This window comes from Anomalospiza imberbis, chromosome 10 (assembly GCF_031753505.1).
Source record: "Anomalospiza imberbis isolate Cuckoo-Finch-1a 21T00152 chromosome 10, ASM3175350v1, whole genome shotgun sequence".
NCBI classification, from domain to species: domain Eukaryota; kingdom Metazoa; phylum Chordata; class Aves; order Passeriformes; family Viduidae; genus Anomalospiza; species Anomalospiza imberbis.
The window spans coordinates 1,513,966-1,534,268 of NC_089690.1; the positions used below are offsets into that span (position 1 = coordinate 1,513,966).

At 48.6% G+C, this 20,303-nt stretch overlaps 1 protein-coding gene across 1 annotated transcript in view; it reads left to right on the top strand.

Annotated features, from left to right (window-relative positions):
• RSRC1 (arginine and serine rich coiled-coil 1) overlaps positions 1-11,447 on the top strand; it is a 103,897-nt gene extending 92,450 nt beyond the window's left edge. Inside the window, exons 9-11 of the mRNA XM_068200160.1 lie at positions 7,737-7,843; positions 8,696-8,842; positions 9,608-11,447. Coding sequence (XP_068056261.1) covers positions 7,737-7,843; positions 8,696-8,842; positions 9,608-9,700 — 347 coding nt within the window. The 3' untranslated portion in view covers positions 9,701-11,447. The remainder of the gene's footprint in view (positions 1-7,736; positions 7,844-8,695; positions 8,843-9,607) is intronic.
• The last annotated feature ends 8,856 nt before the right edge of the window (positions 11,448-20,303 follow it).

A 20,303-nucleotide genomic window follows, 5' to 3' on the forward strand; every position in this document is an offset into this window, starting at 1 on the left:
ATCGTGTGTCCAACCCCTGGCCCTGCCCAGGACACCCCAACCCACTGATTTCCCTTCCCACTTCCTTAGGAGGGAGTTAAAAGCCTTTCCCTGGGTGTAATGGATATTAAACCACAGGCTGGACGTGCCAGGAGAAGATTTGCTGGGGTGAGGTCAGTCTGTAATAAGTTAAAGTGCTTCACTCAAGCCTAGATTGGGATGCCCTGAAGTTCATCCGTTACTGCCTGAGCTCCTCGTTTATCTGCAGTAAATTTTCCTGAAGTTCATTGTGGTGGCAAAGACCAAACTCAATCTGTTTAACCCCCAAATTATTGAGTACAGATCATACATTTAGACGAGGGCATGGATTGTTTTTCCCTGGAATTTCCAGTATGCCTTGCTTTTGCCTCCCAGGTTTGGAGCCCCGCCCTGGGTGTCCCTGGTGTGCCAGTGTCACTTCATTAGGCTGACACCAACACCTGGTGTTGTGCTGCTGCTCCAGCGTCTGGCACACACTGTGATCTTCTTTTATCTCTGCTTAATCTTCACGTTGCTGGGTTGGAATTGAAAGGGGGCAGGAACAAATCAAGGGGAAAATAAAAAATGCCAAGATTTGGTGCAGCGGCAGAGTGTGGCTGGTTAGGGAGAGCAGCCACGTGGGGATAATGAGAGATGGGAAGGGTAAGGGGATTTTGGGGTCTTGGCCACTCTGTGTGTCCAGAGCTGAGGGAAAGGGAATTGGAAAGGGGATCGATGGCCCCCCATGGATAACGGCTGCTGGAGGAATCAATTCCTGCCTTTTTATTAAAGCTGCTGTAATTAATAATCACTTCTAAATGTCTTCCTTAAATTTTGCCCTGCTTTGTGCCTGCCTGTCCTCTCCTGTCCCTTTGTATTGCAGAGTTCCCTCTTTTGCTTCCCTGCTTTCCCTGGAGAGCCCTGATCCCAATGTCCTGGAGCTGCTGCAGGGCTGGAGCCCCTCTGGAGCCGGGCTGGGACACCTGGGGGTGCTCACCTGGAGAGGAGCAGCTCCAGGGAGAGCTCAGAGCCCTGCCAGGGCCTGAAGGGGCTCCAGGAGAGCTGCAGAGGGACTGGGGACAAGGGATGGGGGACAGGACACGGGGAATGGCTCCCACTGCCAGAGGGCAGGGCTGGATGGGACATTGGGAATTGGGAATTCCTGGCTGGGCTGGGATTCCCAGAGCAGCTGGGGCTGCCCCTGGATCCCTGGCAGTGCCCAGGGCCAGGCTGGACACTGGGCTGGGAGCACCTGGGACAGTGGGAGGTGTCCCTGCCACGGCAGGCTGGGAATTAAATGAACTTTAAGTTCCTTCCCACCCAAAGCATTCCATGAATCTTTAAAAATACCAAAGCTGATATTTGAGTGATTTTATTTTAACAATCACAGCTGGGGTCATTACAGTTTTACTGTTCTACAAGTGAAACAGAAATTTATGATCTCCCTAACAGGGTAATTTATGATTTATTTTTACAAATTAAGTCTTGAAATCGTCTTCAAATTTCAGGATGAGAAACAAATCTGATTTCTGTACCTCATTAATGCTGTGTGTTTCCCTGTCATCTCCATGGCATTTATTTGTGCTAAAGGAGAAGTCACTTAAGGGAATGGGGTTGTAAAAACCATCATGGAATTGCTTATTGGACTTCAGTCAGTTGAAACACAGATTTATGGCTACGTATTGAAAAGCTGTTTCTAAATGGCAAATAAACAGGGGTATATGGGGAAAACAGGGATGTATGGGGAAATAAATAGAGGTGCATGGTGAAAATAAACAGGGGTGTACGGAACAAAATTCCAGATCCATTTGCTCAGACCACAGTCCCTGTTGTGGGGAATTTTATTTTGATAAAAATTAGGGTTTTGTGGATCTGGGCCCCATCACACAGGTACTTCCAGAGGGGTGTTTTTGTGGGAACCTGTGGGATGAGCATGAGACTTCACTGGGAATTGTCCTATTTAGGCTGTCTAGGGCTCAGATAAATCGGGAGTTCAGAGGTGGAGGATATTTTATTGGTGCTGGGCAGGCCTTGAGCTGGAGTGAGTGACTTTATTCCATGTCCCAGCTAAAGGCTGGGAAAGAAACAGAAAACTAACTTGAACCAAGCAGCATTTCCTAGTGTGCGTTTCCTCTTCCCAGGCACCCCAGGATGTCTGGGGGCAGCCAGAGGGGGTTGGAGCTGCTGTCCCTTCCCCCGAGGGGGCTCTCAGGACCGGAGTGGGAATAAAGGGCTGGGAGTTCCTGACTCGGGGCCCCGGTGCCAGCCCGGATCCCACAGGATCCCTTGGGCTCTGTGGGGTTGCCACACACTGGCACAGGCCAGGGGGAAAGCAAGGAGCCCTGGGCACGTGCCAGCAGCACTTTGGGAAGTGACAACACAGAGTGATCCCTGGAAAAGCTGGAGAGCCTGCAGGCTGCAGCCCCGCTGTCCTGCACGCTCCCGCACTGCTTATTTCCACTTCACTGCACCAATATCTTCCCTGTATCCACTGCAGAATCCCATTTTCCTGTCATTTCTCTGCTGCTGGGCCCTGGCATCCAGCAGCATGAGCAGGAATTCTCGCTCTGCCCGTGTCAGTGTGTGGTTTTAACGTGGACAAATGGCTCTGTAGGAAACACCCGTGTGGGATCCCCACTGGTGAGCCTGTACCTCCAACACAGAGGTTATTTGGGATAGAGCTATGGAAAAGATAGAAGCAGGCAGTAATTGCCTTTAAGATCAGAGCACAAAGCATTACCTTGGATTTTACAAGGCCAGCGAGCAACAAAAGAGCAGTAATTTATGAGCTCAGCGTAAAAGAAGAGCATAATTGCATTAAAAATTAATGCTAATGAACACTAAAATGGGGAAGGTGGTTATGATGAAAGTTTGGATTCATCTTCCCCGGGTTGAATGATGGCTGGTGCCTTGATTAATGGCTTAATTTCTATCAATTAGCGGGGAGAAATCTCCACTGAGACAAGGGTAAATTGAGCATTGAATTACAGGCCTGGCTTTGTGTGCCCAGGAAGGAGCGCGGCGGCTCCGGTGGCAAACACAAATCCAGCAGAATTCCCTGTGCCAGCCACTGAGAGCCCGGGCTGGTCTCAAAATCACCCCAAAAAGCCCCAGAACGGGGGTGCAGGGGGGAAGGCACGCAGGGACGTGCAGGGCCCCAGCAGCAATTTCACCTTCTTAAATTCAAAGTTCGTAAAGTCAGCGTCCTTAAATGATATTTTCTTAAATTTAGGGGTTTAAAATTCAGAGCTCACTTGCTGAACTTTCCCCTCCTGTTTTCTGCTGCATTTTATACTTAATGCTCTGAGGTCTTTAAAAGAAAAGCTGTTAGTGTCCAGACTTGGCTTAAAATCCTGTAGAAATGAGGTTATTATCACTATAATGTATCAAAATAGCAAACTTAGAGTAGCCTGGTACTCTCTGTAGAACTCTCTGCAGTGTTATCTGTAGGAAGTACCACAGTGCTCACAAAATGCTATTTTTAATATATTTTAATGATAACCTCGTTTCCACAGGATATTTAAACAAGCCTGGACAAAGTTTTTCTTGTTAATTTGCATTTTTCCAGCTTAATTTGTAAATCCTGTGTGCTCCCCGTAGTAAATAGATGCTGGAGTACTCCCAACTTGCTACTTTAATAAATTCAATTGTATTTTTCAAGTGCTTGCAGTGAAGTTGGGAGCAGGGAAATGAACAGGCAAAGGTTTCTCTGCACAGTTTCTATTTTTGGGGTGCATTCATTGCTCCTGTGCCTCTGGCTGGGAAATCCTTCCCTGGAAATCCCAACAGCTGGGAAAGAGTGTGGGAGCAGAGCTCAGGGATCGGGAAGTGGGAATGGGAATTATCCAGGATGAGTTATGGGAGGGATGTGGGGGATGGAAGCTGATCCTGAAATGTGGGATGGATCCTGCAGGGATGGATGGGTCCTGCAAGGATGGATGGATCCTTTAAGGATGGATGGGTCCTGCAGGGATGGATGGATCCTGCAGGGATGGGTCCTGTAAGGATGGATCCCACGGGGATGGATGGATCTCGTAGGGATGGGTCCCGCAGGGATGGATGAGTCCTGCAGGGATGGATCCCACAGGGATGGATGGATCCTGTGAGGATGGGTCCCGCAGGGATGGATGGATCCTGTAAGGATCGATCCCACAGGGATGGATCCTGCAGGGATGGATGGGTCCCGTGGGGATGGATGGATGGATCCTGTAAGGATTGATCCTGCAGGGATGGATGGGTCCCGCGGGGATGGATGGATCCTGTAAGGATTGATCCTGCAGGGATGGATGGGTCCCGCGGGGATGGATGGATGGATCCTGTAAGGCTCGATCCCGCAGGGATGGATCCTGCAGGGATGATGGGTCCCGCAGGGATGGATGGATGGATCCTGTAAGGATGGATCCTGCAGGGATGGATGGGTCCCGCAGGGACGGATGGATGGATCCTGTAAGGATGGATCCTGCAGGGATGGATGGGTCCCGCAGGGACGGATGGATGGATCCTGTAAGGCTCGATCCCGCAGGGATGGATTCTGCAGGGATGGATGGGTCCCGCAGGGATGGATGGATGGATCCTGTAAGGCTCGATCCCGCAGGGATGGATCCCGCAGGGATGGATGGGTCCCGCAGGGATGGATGGGTCCCGCGGGGATGCTCCGCTCGGAGCATCCTCGGGCTCGGCATCTGCGGCTCCAGCGCTGTTGAGTGAGGCGGTGCCTCCCTCTAACGGCAGCGGAGCCCGGCCGGGAAACGGGATCAGCTGCAGGAGATCCCGGGAAATGCCCCGGGAGATATCCCGGGATAGCCCCGCTCCGGCGTGGGCAGGAGCGGGAGGGACTTGGCGTGCCGGGAATGCTGCGTTCGGGGCTTGTGGCAATGGGACATTTCTGGGCTCGTCCCCTCTGGATTCTGCTCCAGCTCTTGGGAGGTCTCACCTCTGGAGTGGCCACTGAGGCTCCAGGGAGGGTCTCCAGGGGGGAGTTCCAGAGAGGATCTCCAGGGAAGTTCTCCAAGGGGGATGTCCCAGGAGGGTCTCCAGGGAGGATCTCCAAGGGGGATGTCCCAGGAGGGTCTCCAGGGAGGATCTCCAAGGGGGATGTCCCAGGAGGGTCTCCAGGGAGGATCTCCAGGCAGCTCCCACTGGCTGGAGTTCCAGCACTCGGGCTGGGAAGGACTCAGGACTCTGGGATACCGTGGGATCAGGGTGGGGACAGCTGCTCCTCTCCTGATCCAAACAGGAGGCATTTGAGGCAGGAGAATCCCTGAGAACCAGAGCCCCCGGGCTGGTGAAGTCCAGAGGTGTCACAGCCACAGTGAGTCCCACCTGTCCTGCTGGATTTTCCTCCTTTTCCCAGTGCTTAGTGCAGAATCCAGGATCTCCCACAGCCAGGGAGATTTTTGTGTCATCCACTGCAAATTACCCAGGGAAAACTTCATTTTTCTTTAATTTGTCAGTTTGTGCAGCTTGAGTAAAACTGGGATCAATTAAAAACCATGGGATGTGTGAAAACCCAGTTCTGGTGGAAAACACACAGCTCTGTAAGGCAGCTGCATAAAAATATCACTTCCAATAACCCCAAATAAAATGGGATCAAAGGGGAAATATTTTCTGCTGTAGTTGTTTGTTTAGTCTGGGATTTGAGGGTGTTTCCTTCTTTTAATCCTCAGCTCAAAAGAGCAAGAAAAATTAGCAGCTTTTTTCTGTATTTCAAAGCTTTTCATGTAAAATGTGTTATATTTTTAAATTAAATTAACCCCTTAAATCTAATTAGTAAAATAGGAAGAAACAGAGTCAGAGGAATATTGGATGTTTTTTGTCATTGCTTTGATTCTGGAGTTAGACCTGCTTGAAAAAATCTTTTTAAGTTCATGTTCATGGTCAGGATTATGGATAAGCAATGAATCCATGAACATTTACACTCAGAGATTATCCAAGAAATATTTAAAACATGTTTTTTGTTTAATGGATCTTTCACAAGATATTATTGGTCATTTAATGCTTCTATTTCAGTGATTTTAAAACTCTTAGTGGAATAAATTTTGTCTTTAAGGAAAAAATGGGAATATTTTAGGCAGAGCTTGCAGGGAAGTTCTCCTTTCACCTGATTTGTAGAATCACAGAATTCTCTGTTTCTTTTACTTTTATGTGATTCTCTGCTGTTTCTAATTATTGTGTGTGTAATGTTTTGGGGTGGCATCAAGAGAATTCTGGCACATTTTAGTTCTCAAGTGACATTCCAGGTTATTGCTGCTGCAGCCTAATTCCATAGGAATTTGCAGCTATAAAGCTGGGTGTGTATATTTACACATGGGAGGAGAGCAATAGGTGTGAATAGAGATTGTAAAATGCTGAATTATCCCTGAAGGATGATGATGATGATGTTCCCAGTTAAACTGGGAAAGCTCCCGCTTGCCAGGGTGGCAGGGCTGGAAATCGTGCCTGCTGCTGGAATCACCTATTTATTAAAAACCAGCCCTAATCCAAGATTTCTTTCCTTTTTTTCCCACCCTAACAGGGTGAAAAGACTCGCCGTGCACTGAGTCAGTATTGATTTTTTTTTTTTTTTTTTGTCTGAAGCCTCGGAGCTTTCTGACTCCATTATTTTTGATTTTCCTATGAAATACATATCCTTGCCCCTGACAGCTGACAAACAACAGCTGGAAGTCGTTTTATCTCCCCATAATGTGTTTGTCAAAACTCCCCTGCGCTAATGGGCTCTGCTTCCTCCAGTCCATTTTCCCCCGTTAATGTCACTGATGTCATTGGCAGCTTTTAGTGATTTTTGCCCCTTCCCTAATTTGTCATTCCCATCACTTTGTGCACGATCTGGGTGGGATCCTGGAGCTGCCTGGGATTTTGTGAAACTGGAGCTGAGCTGTGGATTTGAAATCTCCTTTTCCTGCCTTTCTATGCCTGGCCTTAATCAGGATCCTTTATTTACCCTCAGACCAGGTGTATCCAAAACCTCAGTGAATTCCGATTCCCTCTCCTTTGATTTATCCCAAAAATCCTTGGGAATCTGTTCTAAAGGAGAAGGTTTCAGCACCAAGGCAGCAGGACTTGAAAACACAAGTTTAAATGTAGGAAATTCTTTTTTTTCCTTCCAAATCCCTCAAAAAATTAGGTTTAAAGTCGTATTTATGGACTTTGCTTGTAGTGCAGCTCCTGTCAACTTAGAATTATGGGATGGTTTGGTTTGGAAGGACCTTAAATCCCATCCAGGGACAGGGCAGGGACACCTCCCACTGTCCCAGGTGCTCCAAGCCCTGTGTCCACCCTGGCCTTGGACATTCCACAGATCCAAGGGCAGCCCCAGCTGCTCTGGGAATCCCAGCCCAGCCAGGAATTCCCAGTTCCCAATCTCCCACCCAGCCCTGCCCTCTGGCAGTGGGAGCCATTCCCCGTGTCCTGTCCCCCATCCCTTGTCCCCAGTCCCTCTGCAGCTCTCCTGGAGCCCCTTTAGGTTCTGGCAGGGCTCTGAGCTCTCCCTGGATCCTTCTCTTCCCCAGTTATCCCAGAAATCCTTAGGTCAGCACTTGGAATGTTCCCAGCCTCACTGGTGTTATTTTTACTCAGAGCTTTCCCTTGTAACAGAAGATTTTGGGCTGCATTGCACGAGCAGTTTTTCCTGGTGTGTCCCAAAATCTCCTTCAGGCATGGCTGGGACAGGGCCTGCATCCCAGGATTTCACCAATGCCATAAATCCCATAAATCCCATAAATCCCACCTTCCCTGTGCAGACCAAGCCACCCTCCTGGACCAAGTGAAGCGAGTGAAGGAAATCGAAGCCATCGAAAGTGACGCCTTCGTCCCACAGAACTTCAGGTCCAGCAAAGAAATCAAAAAGGTACATTTTCCTTTCAAAGGGGACATTTTCCTTCCAAAAGGGACATTTCCTTCCAAAGGGGACATTTTCCTTCCAAAGGGGACATTCTCAGGCCCTTTCTTGCTGCATTATCCTCTCAGAGCCAGGAGGAAGCTGCGCTATTTAAGGATTTTCCACCGATGAAGGAGCATCAATGTTGAGAACCTGAAATCCACCTGAAATCCCACCAAGGACTCCCTGTTTGTCTCAGGGTGGGTTCAGGGAATTTAAATGTGGCAGAAGTTAAGGAAATCACCTGGTTTGAAGACTTTTTGTTTAGGAGAAGCAGAAGAATTGAAATCCCAAAGTAACTGCATTTACTTTGTAATTGAAGTGGAGATGATTTTAATGCTGCTTAACTAAAGCCAGACTTTAAGTCTGTATTTATTCCCTGAAAAGAAGCAGCTTGGTTTTCAATCAGCTTTCCAGACACCCAACAGGAGACATCCAGATCCCAGAATTTCCCTGGATTTTGGCCAGCAGGTGTTGTAGGGAACTGCTTTGGGATGTCTTCATTTTCCCACCTGGCAGGGAGTGTTTGGAATTATCCCTGGCTGTTTCCCCAGGAATGTACAATTTGCCTTTCTGGAAATCTCCAAGAATCTGATGCAGCTTCTTCAGGAAGTGATCCAAAATCCCAGTGGTGCAGTTTTTCCAGCTCTCTCCCTACACCTTTTTTTGGTCACTTCATGCCCTTTGTCCTGCTGAGGATGCTGAGAAGTCTTTCCATGAGGATCCTTTCAGGGAAGACAGCCAAGTGCTGAGTTAAAATACTGCCACAGTTGGGATTTTGGGATAAAACACTCAGATTTTGTGTGTTTGTTTCTTTTTCAGTCAGCAGAACCTCCTGAGCTCCAACAGGAGCCTGCGAATGTGGGAGCAGGAGCCACTGAGGCAGCAGCTGCTGAGAAAGAGCCTCCAGCTGCCAGCATTCCCACTGCCATCAAGTACCAGGATGACAATTCCTTAGCTCATCCAAATGTGAGTGCTTATCCCATCTTTTTAGCCTGAATTTATCCCACCTTTAGCTTTAGGGCAGCCCCTGGAAGGAGAGCAGGGCTGTGTGACCCCGCAGCCTTCGCTGTGCAGCTCCTCACACAATCCCTGCTCTGGCAAAAAGAGATCCCACTCCTCCCACCACCCAGCAGAGCAATCCCACAGGAGGTTCAGCAGGAGTTTTGGAGCTATAAATGAATTTCATAATAAAATGTAATTCATGTAACACTGGGGAATTTAAGATAGATAAAAATTCAGGACAAATTGGTTTCTGTAGTTGGAAACCTGGGGGGAAACTCAGAATTTGCCCATTTTGCCAACTTGCAAAGTTTTAGGGACAGGCTTCGGATAATTTTAAATCATTGTGGCTAAACTTGAGCAAATCCCTTTGGGAGAGCTTTAGAGGGAAATAAAAGGTTTTTTTAAGCATTAGCAAGTTAAAAATGACTTGCAGTAAAGAAATCAGTGTGGGTTCTGTAGAATGGACACAGAGAGCAGAGACCAGGACATGTCAGTGATGAACTGCATTGGAGCTTTGCCTTTCCAATGATTAGGATTCTTAAGACCCCTCCCAAGCCAAACTATTTTAGGATTCCCTGAAAAGTCTCTGCTTTTATTGATGCTTTTGGCTCACCTTTGTCTTTAACCCCCGTGAGCTTTTCCTGTGGGCACTGGGGCAGTTGTGGGTGCTCCAGGGGATGATCACAAACCTGGAGCTGCTGATTGTGCCAACTTTTCTCCCCGTGCCAGCTGTTCATGGAGAAGGCAGAGGCTGAGGAGAAGTGGTTCCAGAGGCTGGTTGCTCTGCGCCAGGAGCGGCTGATGGGCAGCCCCGTGGCCTGACAGCCCCCAGGACCATCCCAGGCCACTTCCACGCGGAGCTCCTACACTCAGCTCTTCTTTTTGTCTCTTAGAGGAGATCTGAATGAGATGGGCAGGCAGGGAGGGTTTCACTGGATAACCAGGAATGTCCTGTCCTGCTCCACCTGGATAACCAGGATGTTCTGTCCTGGTTCCCCTGGATAACCAGGAGTGTTCTGTCCTGCTCCACCTGCATAACCAGGAATGTTCTCTCTTGGTTCCCATGAATAACCAGGAATGTCCTGTCCTGCTCCACCTGCATAACCAGGATGTTCTGTCCTGGTTCCCCCGAATAACCAGGAATGCTCTCTCCTGCTCCACCTGGATAACCAGGAGTGTTCTCTCCTGGTTCCCCTGGATAACCAGGAATGCTCTCTCCTGCTCCACCTGGTTAACCAGGAGTGTTCTCTCCTGTTTCTCCTGAATAACCAGGAATGCTCTCTCCTGCTCCACCTGGATAACCAGGAGTGTTCTCTCCTGGTTCCCCTGGATAACCAGGAATGTTCTGTCCTGCTCCACCTGGATAACCAGGAGAGTTCTGTCCTGGTTCCCCTGGATAACCAGGAATGCTCTCTCCTGCTCCACCTGGATAACCAGGAGTGTTCTGTCCTGGTTCCCGTGAATAACCAGGAGTGTTCTCTCCTGGTTCCCTCCAAGCACAGTGCTGGAGATGGGCAGGGCAGCACAGCCAGGGGCATTTCCTTTTTTTGGAGGGAATTCCTCAGGTGAAGAACACCTGGCAGCCCATGAAATACCATTTTATCCCACCCAGTCCAGAAAATTGTATAGAGCCAGGTGGGAGCTGGGAGATAAGTGGGAACTGAGGCTCAGGGCTGGGACAGTGAGGGATGGGTGGAACCCTCCCTGTTATCCCTTCCTCCTGTGGAATCCTGGACATCTGGGCAGGCTCCTGGCTGAGGGAATCCTCTCCCTGGATGTGTTCATCCATCTGCTCCCACTTCCTCGCTCTGGAAGGGAAATGCTCCACGTTTCCTTGAGCCTCTGCCACTGCTGCAACTCCAAATGGGGAATTTTATCAACCTCATTTCTATAATTACCAAATGATGGAACTGGCACACAGCTGCTTCTGGGCAGTGCCTGTTCCCAGCCCATGGAGCTCCCTTGGGCCAGGGGGGACTTCCAAATAATCAAAGTTTAGTGTGACCATCTGAATTTAGCCCGGATAAACTTCCACAAAAATCTGCCCATCATCCATCTAAGTGCAGAAAATCAACCAAATCAAATAAATCAAATAAATAAAAGTATTTCTTCAGCAAGGCTGGGAGGAAATTGTCACATCAGGAGAGGAGAAAACTGACCTCACCTGTGGATGTGCTCCCTGGCGCTGCCCTGCATCAGCATTCCCTTGGGAAGCTGCTTTTTGGGATTATTTCTCCTGGTTCTCAGATCTGTGGTGATACAGAATGGAGACTCACTCTGCTAATGGACTTTGGTTGTTTTATTTTTTTTATTTTAGGTCCTGGATGTAAAAGGAAAATGTATTGAATTTGCATTCTGACACATTTTTACTTCCTTTATGAAGTGTTAGTTTGATTTTATCCTGCATCAAAATATTCCAAGACCTTGTCTGCAGGAAAAAGTGGGGAAAAATTTGTGTCCCTTGTTTCATTTCAGCATTTTCAAATGGTAAAATTTGTCATTGCTGTGTTTTCTCATCATCTTTTCTGTTTCTTTCGTAGAAAATAAAAACTGTTTGATGTCCATGGAAGGTCCAGGTGTAAATTCCTCTTTTCATGCATTGTGTTGGATAATTTTGGTGCTTTTATTGGATGTGAAATGATTTTTTTATTTGCAGCCCTGTAGAATATTAGAAAATGCTACAGTAGGCTGTAAATAGATTTAAAGTAGAGTTTGTTTATTTATTGTTTATTAATCAACATCTAAATTTGGAGGAGAGTTGGGAGCAAGAGCTGGAAAGAAAATGAAAATAACATTTAGATAATTTAAATAAATTAAAATCAATAAATTAAATTAATGAAGTTAGTTAATTTAAATAAATTAAATTAATAAATTTCAAAATGTTTAGATAACATTTAGATAATTTAAATAACATTTAGAAAATGTGGCTGAATGGAAAATGTACTGAAATATTCCAAACACCACTGGAAACACGGAGCAAATCAGGATAAAGTTGATTTTCATAGTTCCAGCAGCAGCTCACTGATCAGAATATCCATGAATTCCCCAGGAATTCACTTTTCTTGGAATAACAACCTGGGGATTGCCTCAGGTGGTTCACTGAAGAGGGATTTTTCTGGTTCCTTCCCCTGGATCATGCATGGGGGTGAAGCTTGGCAGTGCTGGTGCTGGGGAGGAAGGAGCCGTCAGGCTGGAGTTTGTGCCAGCCCTGCAGGGACGCTGCCAGGGGACACTGGGCTGTCCCTGCCCAGGGCAGCTCCCGTGGCACTGGACAGAGCCGGCAGTGCCAGGGGGCTTTGCCCACGGATCCTGTGAGGGGCACAGAGCTCCTGCAGGGCTTGGCTGGCAACATTTGGGCTGCAGCAGATCCCAGTGGCACAAACTTGGCTTTTCCTTGAGCAGCAGCCTGGGATCAGCTCTTCATTTTCCTGCCAGAGGCAGGCAGGCCTGGGAGCAGCAGCAGAGGGGTGGGGTGAGCAGCAGGAGCCAGCTTGGCTGGGTGGGTTCGGAAGTTACTGCTGGAATTGTTTTACCCTTGGATTGTACATGCAGGTGAACCCGGTGGGGAGAAGTGATGATGTGTGACTCCACTCAGAAGCTGAATGGTTTCTTTATTATAACTGTGCTATAACACATGAATATACTGTTTAAAGGAGATACTAACACCACAAACCTACTTGTTCTAACTCCCATATCTAACTCCTCACAACTCGTGGCCCTCCCTGAGCCCAGCCACAGGTGGGTTGGATTGGCCATCAGCTCCAACAATCCTCACCAGAACCCAACCAAGCAATCACCCCAGGTAAACAATTCTCATTCCACATGGGAAAAACAAGGAGCTGAAATAGAAATTGTTTTCTCTTTCTTTCCTCTGTGCTCCTCTATGGAAAATCCTGAGAGAGAGAAGAATGTGCCTGGTACAGCCTTGGACACTTTAGAAAGGGAAATGTCCAAGGAAATGTGCCCTCCACCATTCCAAGGGTGGGGCCTTTTTCCCTGAGGAAGAGGGAGGATATATGACCTCATCCAAATTAATTCATGTCAGCTCCTGGCCATAAACCCCATAAATGTGGGCAAATCATCACCAGCAGCCTGGATAAATGCACTGCTGGCTGCAGCCCACACTTCTGATCCAATAATGCCACTTGTCTTAATCCCCTAAATCTTAACCTGTGACAAAAATCCTGGGTTTTAGTTCCTGTGATTTTCAGTTCTGATGTTCTCACAGTTAGGACTCTTTCCTACAGAACGTTCATTTTTTCCTGGTATTTCCCACTTTGCTGCTGGGGAAAGGGAGCAGATTCCTGAACAGGAAAGGGACAGAAGCAGCTGGGTCAGTTTTCCCTGTAAAACTCAGGATTTTGGCTGTGTTTGGCAGCCTGGGACGTGGCTTTGTCGCTCAGGACTCTCTGATGCACAGAGTTCTTGCTGATGCCAGACTGCCTGAGCTGTGGCAGATAAAGCTGGAACTGGAGCTTCTCTGACTCCTGGGAGTCAGCAGAGCCCTCTCCCCCAGGAATTCCAGCAGCAGACTCATTCCCAGAGCCTGCAGAGCAGCCAGCCCCCATTCCCACCAGGAATGCTCCCTGCTCCTCATCGCTCAGCAGCTCCAGCACTGCTTGGTGTGCAGTGCTCGGTCTCTCCCAGCCAGGTCTGGTAGGCTCTCATAGACAAACATCACACCCTTGATGGCTCAGCTGCCTCAGGTGGCATAAAAGCAGCAGGATGGCTCCCGTGACAGGGCTGGAAACAAAAAAGTTTTAATAAAAGGCAAAATAAAAAAGCTCTTTACAGAGAAAAACCGAGCCAGGGCAAGAGGTTCTTGCTCCTGCTAAAACACTTCACAAAAGCATTTACTTCTTTTGTTCTCTTCTTTTCTAGGGAATTGCTCAGGTGGGATCTTTTGGCTCCTGTCCAGTTGGCTATCTTTAAGTTTGAGGCGAAGTCCCCAAGGTCCTGTGAGGTGTCTTTTAACCAAATTGAGGAGAGAAACTTGTGGGCTTTTCTCCTTTTTAAGGAGACAAAGGGTGACTTTTTACTCCATCAAGAGGGGCACGTTCCTACAGGTGTGGGATGACTGCCTGGAAAGGAGCTGGGGTTGGTTTGTAAGTGGTTATCATTGTTATTGGTCCAATATTTAGGAAGATTTTGCTGCTCAAAGGATGCTGTCAAAGGAAACCCTCCTGGCGAGGAGATCAAATGTTGTCCCTGCTGCTGCAGTCACTCCAGGAGGGCAGCACGGGGTGACCCCAAGGCCTCTGTCCCAGCTGCAACCCAAAACCAGCCCTCGGCATGATGACAGTTTTCCATTTGTCAGGTTTCAAGGAGGGAGTTATTTTTAGTGGGGATCCTTGAACTCCAGAAGCCTTTGTGAGGAGGGATCAGCTGGAACCTGGGGCTGGAGGGGGCTGGGGAGACTCCTCAGCTTGAAAGTGATACAAAACCTAAAGCCACCATTAACCAGGATGGAAAACACTCCCCTCTTTTAGTCTGGGCAGCATTGGCTGGTTTGTTTTTCCCAGTTTGGATCCAGAGCAGCAGTGGCTGGGCTGGGCATGGCTCAGAGCCCCTGAGGCCCTCTGGAACTGCCACACGGGGGACTCCAGGTGGCTCCTCTTTCTGGAAGGAAGCAGGAGCTGAAGCCTGGGGGGAGGAGGGGGCTCAGTGCTTCCAGCCCAGCTCCCACCTTCCAGGTGCTCTGCTCCCACAGAAGGTCTGGAGCTGCTGGAGAGAGGCCAGGATGGAGCTGCTCCAGGGCTGGGGCCAGGCTGGGACACCTAGGGGTGCTCACCTGGAGAGGAGCAGCTCCAGGGAGAGCTCAGAGCCCTGCCAGGGCCTGAAGGGGCTCCAGGAGAGCTGGAGAGGGACTGGGGACAAGGGATGGGGGACAGGACACAGGGAATGGCTCCCACTGCCAGGGGCAGGGATGGATGGGAGATGGGGAATTGGGAATTCCTGGCTGGGCTGGAATTCCCAGAGCAGCTGGGGCTGCCCCTGCATCCCTGGCAGTGCCCAGGGCCAGGCTGGACACTGGGGCTGGGAGCGCCTGGGACAGTGGGAGGTGTCCCTGCTGTGGCAGGGTGGGAATTAAATGAACTTTAAGTTCCTTCCCACCCAAAGCATTCCATGATTCTCTGATTCTGTACCAGTGAATTTAACAGTATTTTGTTATAAATTCTTATTTCAGGCCTTGTACAAAGTCCTGAACTGGGCAGCTGGGAGCTAAGAGATATTTAAATCAAATGTTAATTTCCACGTTCTGACACATCTCCCTCCAGCCCTTACTTTTATCTGATATTTACCAACAATTTATCAGAAGCTGATCACTGAAATCAGCTCTGGAACAGCACAGTCCACAGGCCTCTCCCACTAAAAATACACTTAAACCTCTGGAAACTGCAGAGCAGCTCTGAGCCCACCTGGGAAGCAGCAGCTGAAGGGGTGAGGACACCTCATTTCTGCCAGCCCGTGGGAAATGGAATAGGAGCTGCTGATCCCTGCAGAGCTGCTGGGGCTGGAGCCCTGCTGGGCTGAGCCTCTCAGGTTTCCTTCAGCCCTGCTCCTGGCATTGCTGGGCAGGGACTGGAGCAGGGTCCCCAGGTGCTCCCATTTCTCCCAGAACAGTTGGGAAACCCCAATTTTTACTAAGTCTGCTGTTTCTCACTAGCTGGGTAAGCAGAGCTAAATGTTTGGAAGTTTGGGGCTGCAAGAAATGTAATTAAGAAGTAATTGAGTAATAAAAGCTGGTTTGTTTTTTTTTTTTTTTTTCCTCAAGTGAGCAGTGAAACCTCTCCTGGCTGATTAGAACTGACAATTTATCCTTGCCCTGCCTGTGAAATCAGCCAGAACCTGAGCTGGTAACTCGATGTTGTGATAACTTGTACACTCAGTTTGTCCAGGACTAATTGGAACATGGAATTAATAAGATCTGCTGAGGTAGCAGGAGGAATTTTTAGCTGCAGCCACAACCAGCCTGAGGCAGGAGAGCCCTTTGGAACAAACACAGCGTGGCCTCAACTGGGCACGGGCTTCAAACAGGGACTGAGTGCCTTCACCTGGTGCCAGTCCCAGGAAAACTTGGATTTGGATCCCTCTGGGAAAGGGCTCCTGGGATCCCCAAATAAATCAAGCAGCTCCTGCTGCCCTGGTGAGATTTTTTATCTGTTCTGTACTTTTGTCTGATTTTCCAGCTTGAGGCTGTGGCCAGACCTGGGCTCAGTTTTGATGACCTTCACCATTAACCTGAGACAGATTTCCCCTGGGAAAAACCTCCAGAATGCCAGGATCTCTGCTCCTGGTGCCTCTCCAGCTGTGCAGAGGAATCAGTGCCTTCCCTCAGGTGTTGCTCTCCCTGAGTGCAGCTGAACGAAGCACCAAAATCCAGGTGGTTTTTCCCTCTCCTCCCCTGCTGCCGGAGCTGAGGCTGGAGCAGGGATTTTCCCTCCCTTGCAGAGGCACAGAGAAGTTGCCAGGATTTAAGGAATAACTCTGACATCCCACAGAAGGTGTTCAAGCACCCTCAATGGGTATTTTTGGTGACTTGGGAATGGCAAACTGAGAGAGCTGCAGCTCTGGATCAGAATTCCCTGTGCTTCCAAAGGCTTTATCTATCACCAGTGACTGCCCACGATGGCAACAGAGCCCATTTGAGCAAATCTTAGTTTGGATCACATCCTGGAATCAGGGATGGAGCTCCCACTGCAGCCAGCTCCTGGCCATGGTGTTGGGAAAAAACATTTCTGTGCCTCAGTTTTCACTCTGCTGAACAAAACCAAGAGGAGAAGATAAAGGTCACAAAATTAGGGCTGATGAAAAGAAATGCTGGTTCACAGGATGGAGAATGAAGGTCGGGGATTCATTAAAGCCCAAACCTCAGGAACTCTCCACTGGATCATTGCTGTGGAGATGATTTGAAAAGCAGCATCCCAGAACTTCTCAAAAATCCCAAAGCTTCTCCTGGCTCTCTTGGGAATGAGTTGGGATGGCAGCGATGTGCCAGGCCTGGGCTGGCTGTGTCACACCCGGCTCTGGGGACAGCTCCTTACCAAACACCCAGCCTGGGGAGATCCTGAGGAGGACACCAGGGAGACATCCCAGCTAAGCCAGTCTGGCCATCCCTGCAGGAGCTGCTATTCTGTGCTCAGACTGGTGTTTGACATTGGTATTTGTAGCAATTCTCAGCTTCCTCAAAGAAACACACCAAAAAATCCAATTTTCCCAAAATCCAATTTTCCCACTTTGCTGAGACCTTACGGACACGGAAATCTCGGAGTGCCCATGACACACCCCGAGGGTCCCTCCTGCTCTCACAGGACATCTGCTGCCCTGCCAGCGTTGTTTATTAGCTCATCCTTAATTGACAATCTCTAATTTGTGTGGGTGGAGGGGGCTGGGCTGCAGTGAGCTATAAAAGGAAGGTCATCAGCAGCCTGCAAGAGCTGGTGACAGCTCTATTTATAGCCCGGCCCAGGCCCCAAAATGTGTTTCTTCCCCTTTTTTGGTGCTGCAAGTTCAGGGTTAGGAGTTCCTGCAGGCAGGAGTTCCTCCTGCAGCCTCTAAGTGACTCCTTTTATCAGCTGCAGACACACAAGGGCTGGTTTTTAGGGATATTTCCTAATTATGCACAAAGAGAGGACATGGGGAGGTTTTCTGTCGCAAGTTGTTGGGTGGGAAATGGAAAAAATTGGAATAATAGTAAAAGACATTGACTTTTTTTTTCTATAGAAAGGAGGAATTGTTTTTCCCTGGCTTGCATCTTGTATAAAATAGGGTTCAGCTTATCCAGGTAAGGCTGACAGCATAGTCCTGAACAGGTATTTTATATTTCATCAGAACAAAACCACCTGGCTCGGATTGCTCCATTTCCCTCGTTAGGGTAATTAATTTCCCAACTTTTAGACCTTGTCAGCCAGCATCTTCAGAGGAGACTCACCGGATTCAGATTGGATTTCAACAGAAAAATCTGCTGATAATGAGCTAAGGAGCATTAATTGTTTCTTTCCTCTTGCTTTCTTCTTTGTGTGTACAAACCAGGTATTTCCTTTGGAATTTGCTGTTTCATTTCCATCTGTATTTATGCTTTAAAGAAGGGAACCTTGTCATTTAGTTCTAAAAATTAATGAATTTCAGTTCTAAAAATTAATGAATTTCAGTCTGTGTCGGAACCTTGTCATTTAGTTCTAAAAATTAATGAATTTCAGTCTGTGTCCAGCCTCAGGAAGGGCTCTGGCTCCAGTTCTCCCAGCCCAGTTTGGCACTTTTCCCATTCAAACACATGTGCAGGAATGCAATTTTCACCTCCAAGTGTTAAAGTATCATCCCTGCTGCTTCCAAATAATCCTTTGGATTATTAGAGGAATTAGAGGGGATGATTTCCCAGAAAGGCAGAAATATTCCTGGTTTTCAGCAAGTGTTTCCCACACATTTTAGTGTATTTTATACAAAAAAGTTGATCACAATCACAGTCTTCTTCAGCATCACCAGAATTGATTTTTACTCTGGAGGGAACAGAAAACACAAACCCAAATTGGTGGGAAAAAAACCTTTCAGCATGAGGAGTTAAGAGGAACTCAGGGGTTGGAAGGAAATGTTTGGGGCAGGAACCTAAACAGGGATCTTTGGAATGGAGAGAGAACAAGGGAATTACAAATACCAACAAAACATCAATATGGCAAAATGACCTTTTGTTCTGGCTGAATGTGCTCAAGAAAGCTCTGAAGTCTGGAGCAGATTTAAATAGTCCTATCACCCAAATGAATAAGGATTAAGAAGGTAAATTAATTCCTAAGGGAAATCACTGTAGATCTCATTAGCTCAGGAACAAGATACCTTAAAACTTTTAATTAAAGATAATATTTACTGCAAATGAATAAGAGTTGGCAGGTTTCAGCAGAAACCATAATCTCATTTATGCAAAGTTTTCTTCTATTAAGGCAGACATCATTAATCTCATTGGAGATGCCCTCCAGCCTGACAGAGCTGCAGCACGAGGAGTTCCTCTCAGAACTCTTTTAATCTGCACAAAGGAACTGCAGCTGCAGCAGCCCCAGACCTGGAGAAAGGCTGAGCAATTAAAGAGATCCCAGTGCAAACACAGCCCTGCATCCCTGGCACCCAGCATCCCATAATGAGCTCCTTCCAACAGCTGCAAAAGGGGCAACCCCTGCAGCCTCATCCCTGGGATCCTCACAGGATCCAGGAAAGTGGGGAATTAACCCCTGCAGCCTCATCCCTGGGATCCTCACAGGATCCAGGAAAATGGGGAATTAACCCCTGCAGCCTCATCCCTGGGATCCTCACAGGATCCAGGAAAATGGGGAATTAACCCCTGCAGCCTCATCCCTGGCATCCTCACAGGATCCAGGAAAATGGGGAATTAACCCCTGCAGCCTCATCCCTGGGATCCTCACAGGATCCAGGAAAATGGGGAATTAACCCCTGCAGCCTCATCCCTGGCATCCTCACAGGATCCAGGAAAATGGGGAATTAACCCCTGCAGCCTCATCCCTGGGATCCTCACAGGATCCAGGAAAATGGGGAATTAACCCCTGCAGCCTCATCCCTGGGATCCTCACAGGATCCAGGAAAATGGGGAATTAACCCCTGCAGCCTCATCCCTGGGATCTGCAGAGGATCCAGGAAAATGGGGAATTAACCCCTGCAGCCTCATCCCTGGGATCCTCACAGGATCCAGGAAAATGGGGAATTAACCCCTGCAGCCTCATCCCTGGGATCCTCACAGGATCCAGGAAAATGGGGAATTAACCCCTGCAGCCTCATCCCTGGGATCCTCACAGGATCCAGGAAAGTGGGGAATTAACCCCTGCAGCCTCATCCCGGGGATCCTCACAGGATCCAGGAAAATGGGGAATTAACCCCTGCAGCCTCATCCCTGGGATCCTGCACAGGATCCAGGAAAGTGGGGAATTACCCCCTGCAGCCTCATCCCTGGGATCCTCACAGGATCCAGGAAAATGGGGAATTAACCCCTGCAGCCTCATCCCTGGGATCCTCACAGGATCCAGGAAAATGGGGAATTAACCCCTGCAGCCTCATCCCTGGGATCCTCACAGGATCCAGGAAAATGGGGAATTAACCCCTGCAGCCTCATCCCTGGGATCCTCACAGGATCCAGGAAAGTGGGGAATTAACCCCTGCAGCCTCATCCCTGGGATCCTCACAGGATCCAGCACTGGAGCTGCTCTGGCTGGGAGAGATTTCATCCCTGGGAGTCAGAGCTGGCACAGAATGAAGCAGGGCAGCGTGGGTGATGTGGAGTGCTGGGAAAAGCTGTGGCAAAGTTCCACATCCCTGTCCCAGGGTTAGAAATAATTTCTTTTCACAGGGCTGAGTTCAGGGAATCATGGAATGGTTTGGGTTGGGAGGGACCTTCAAGATCCACCTGGATGGGCAGGGACACCTCCCA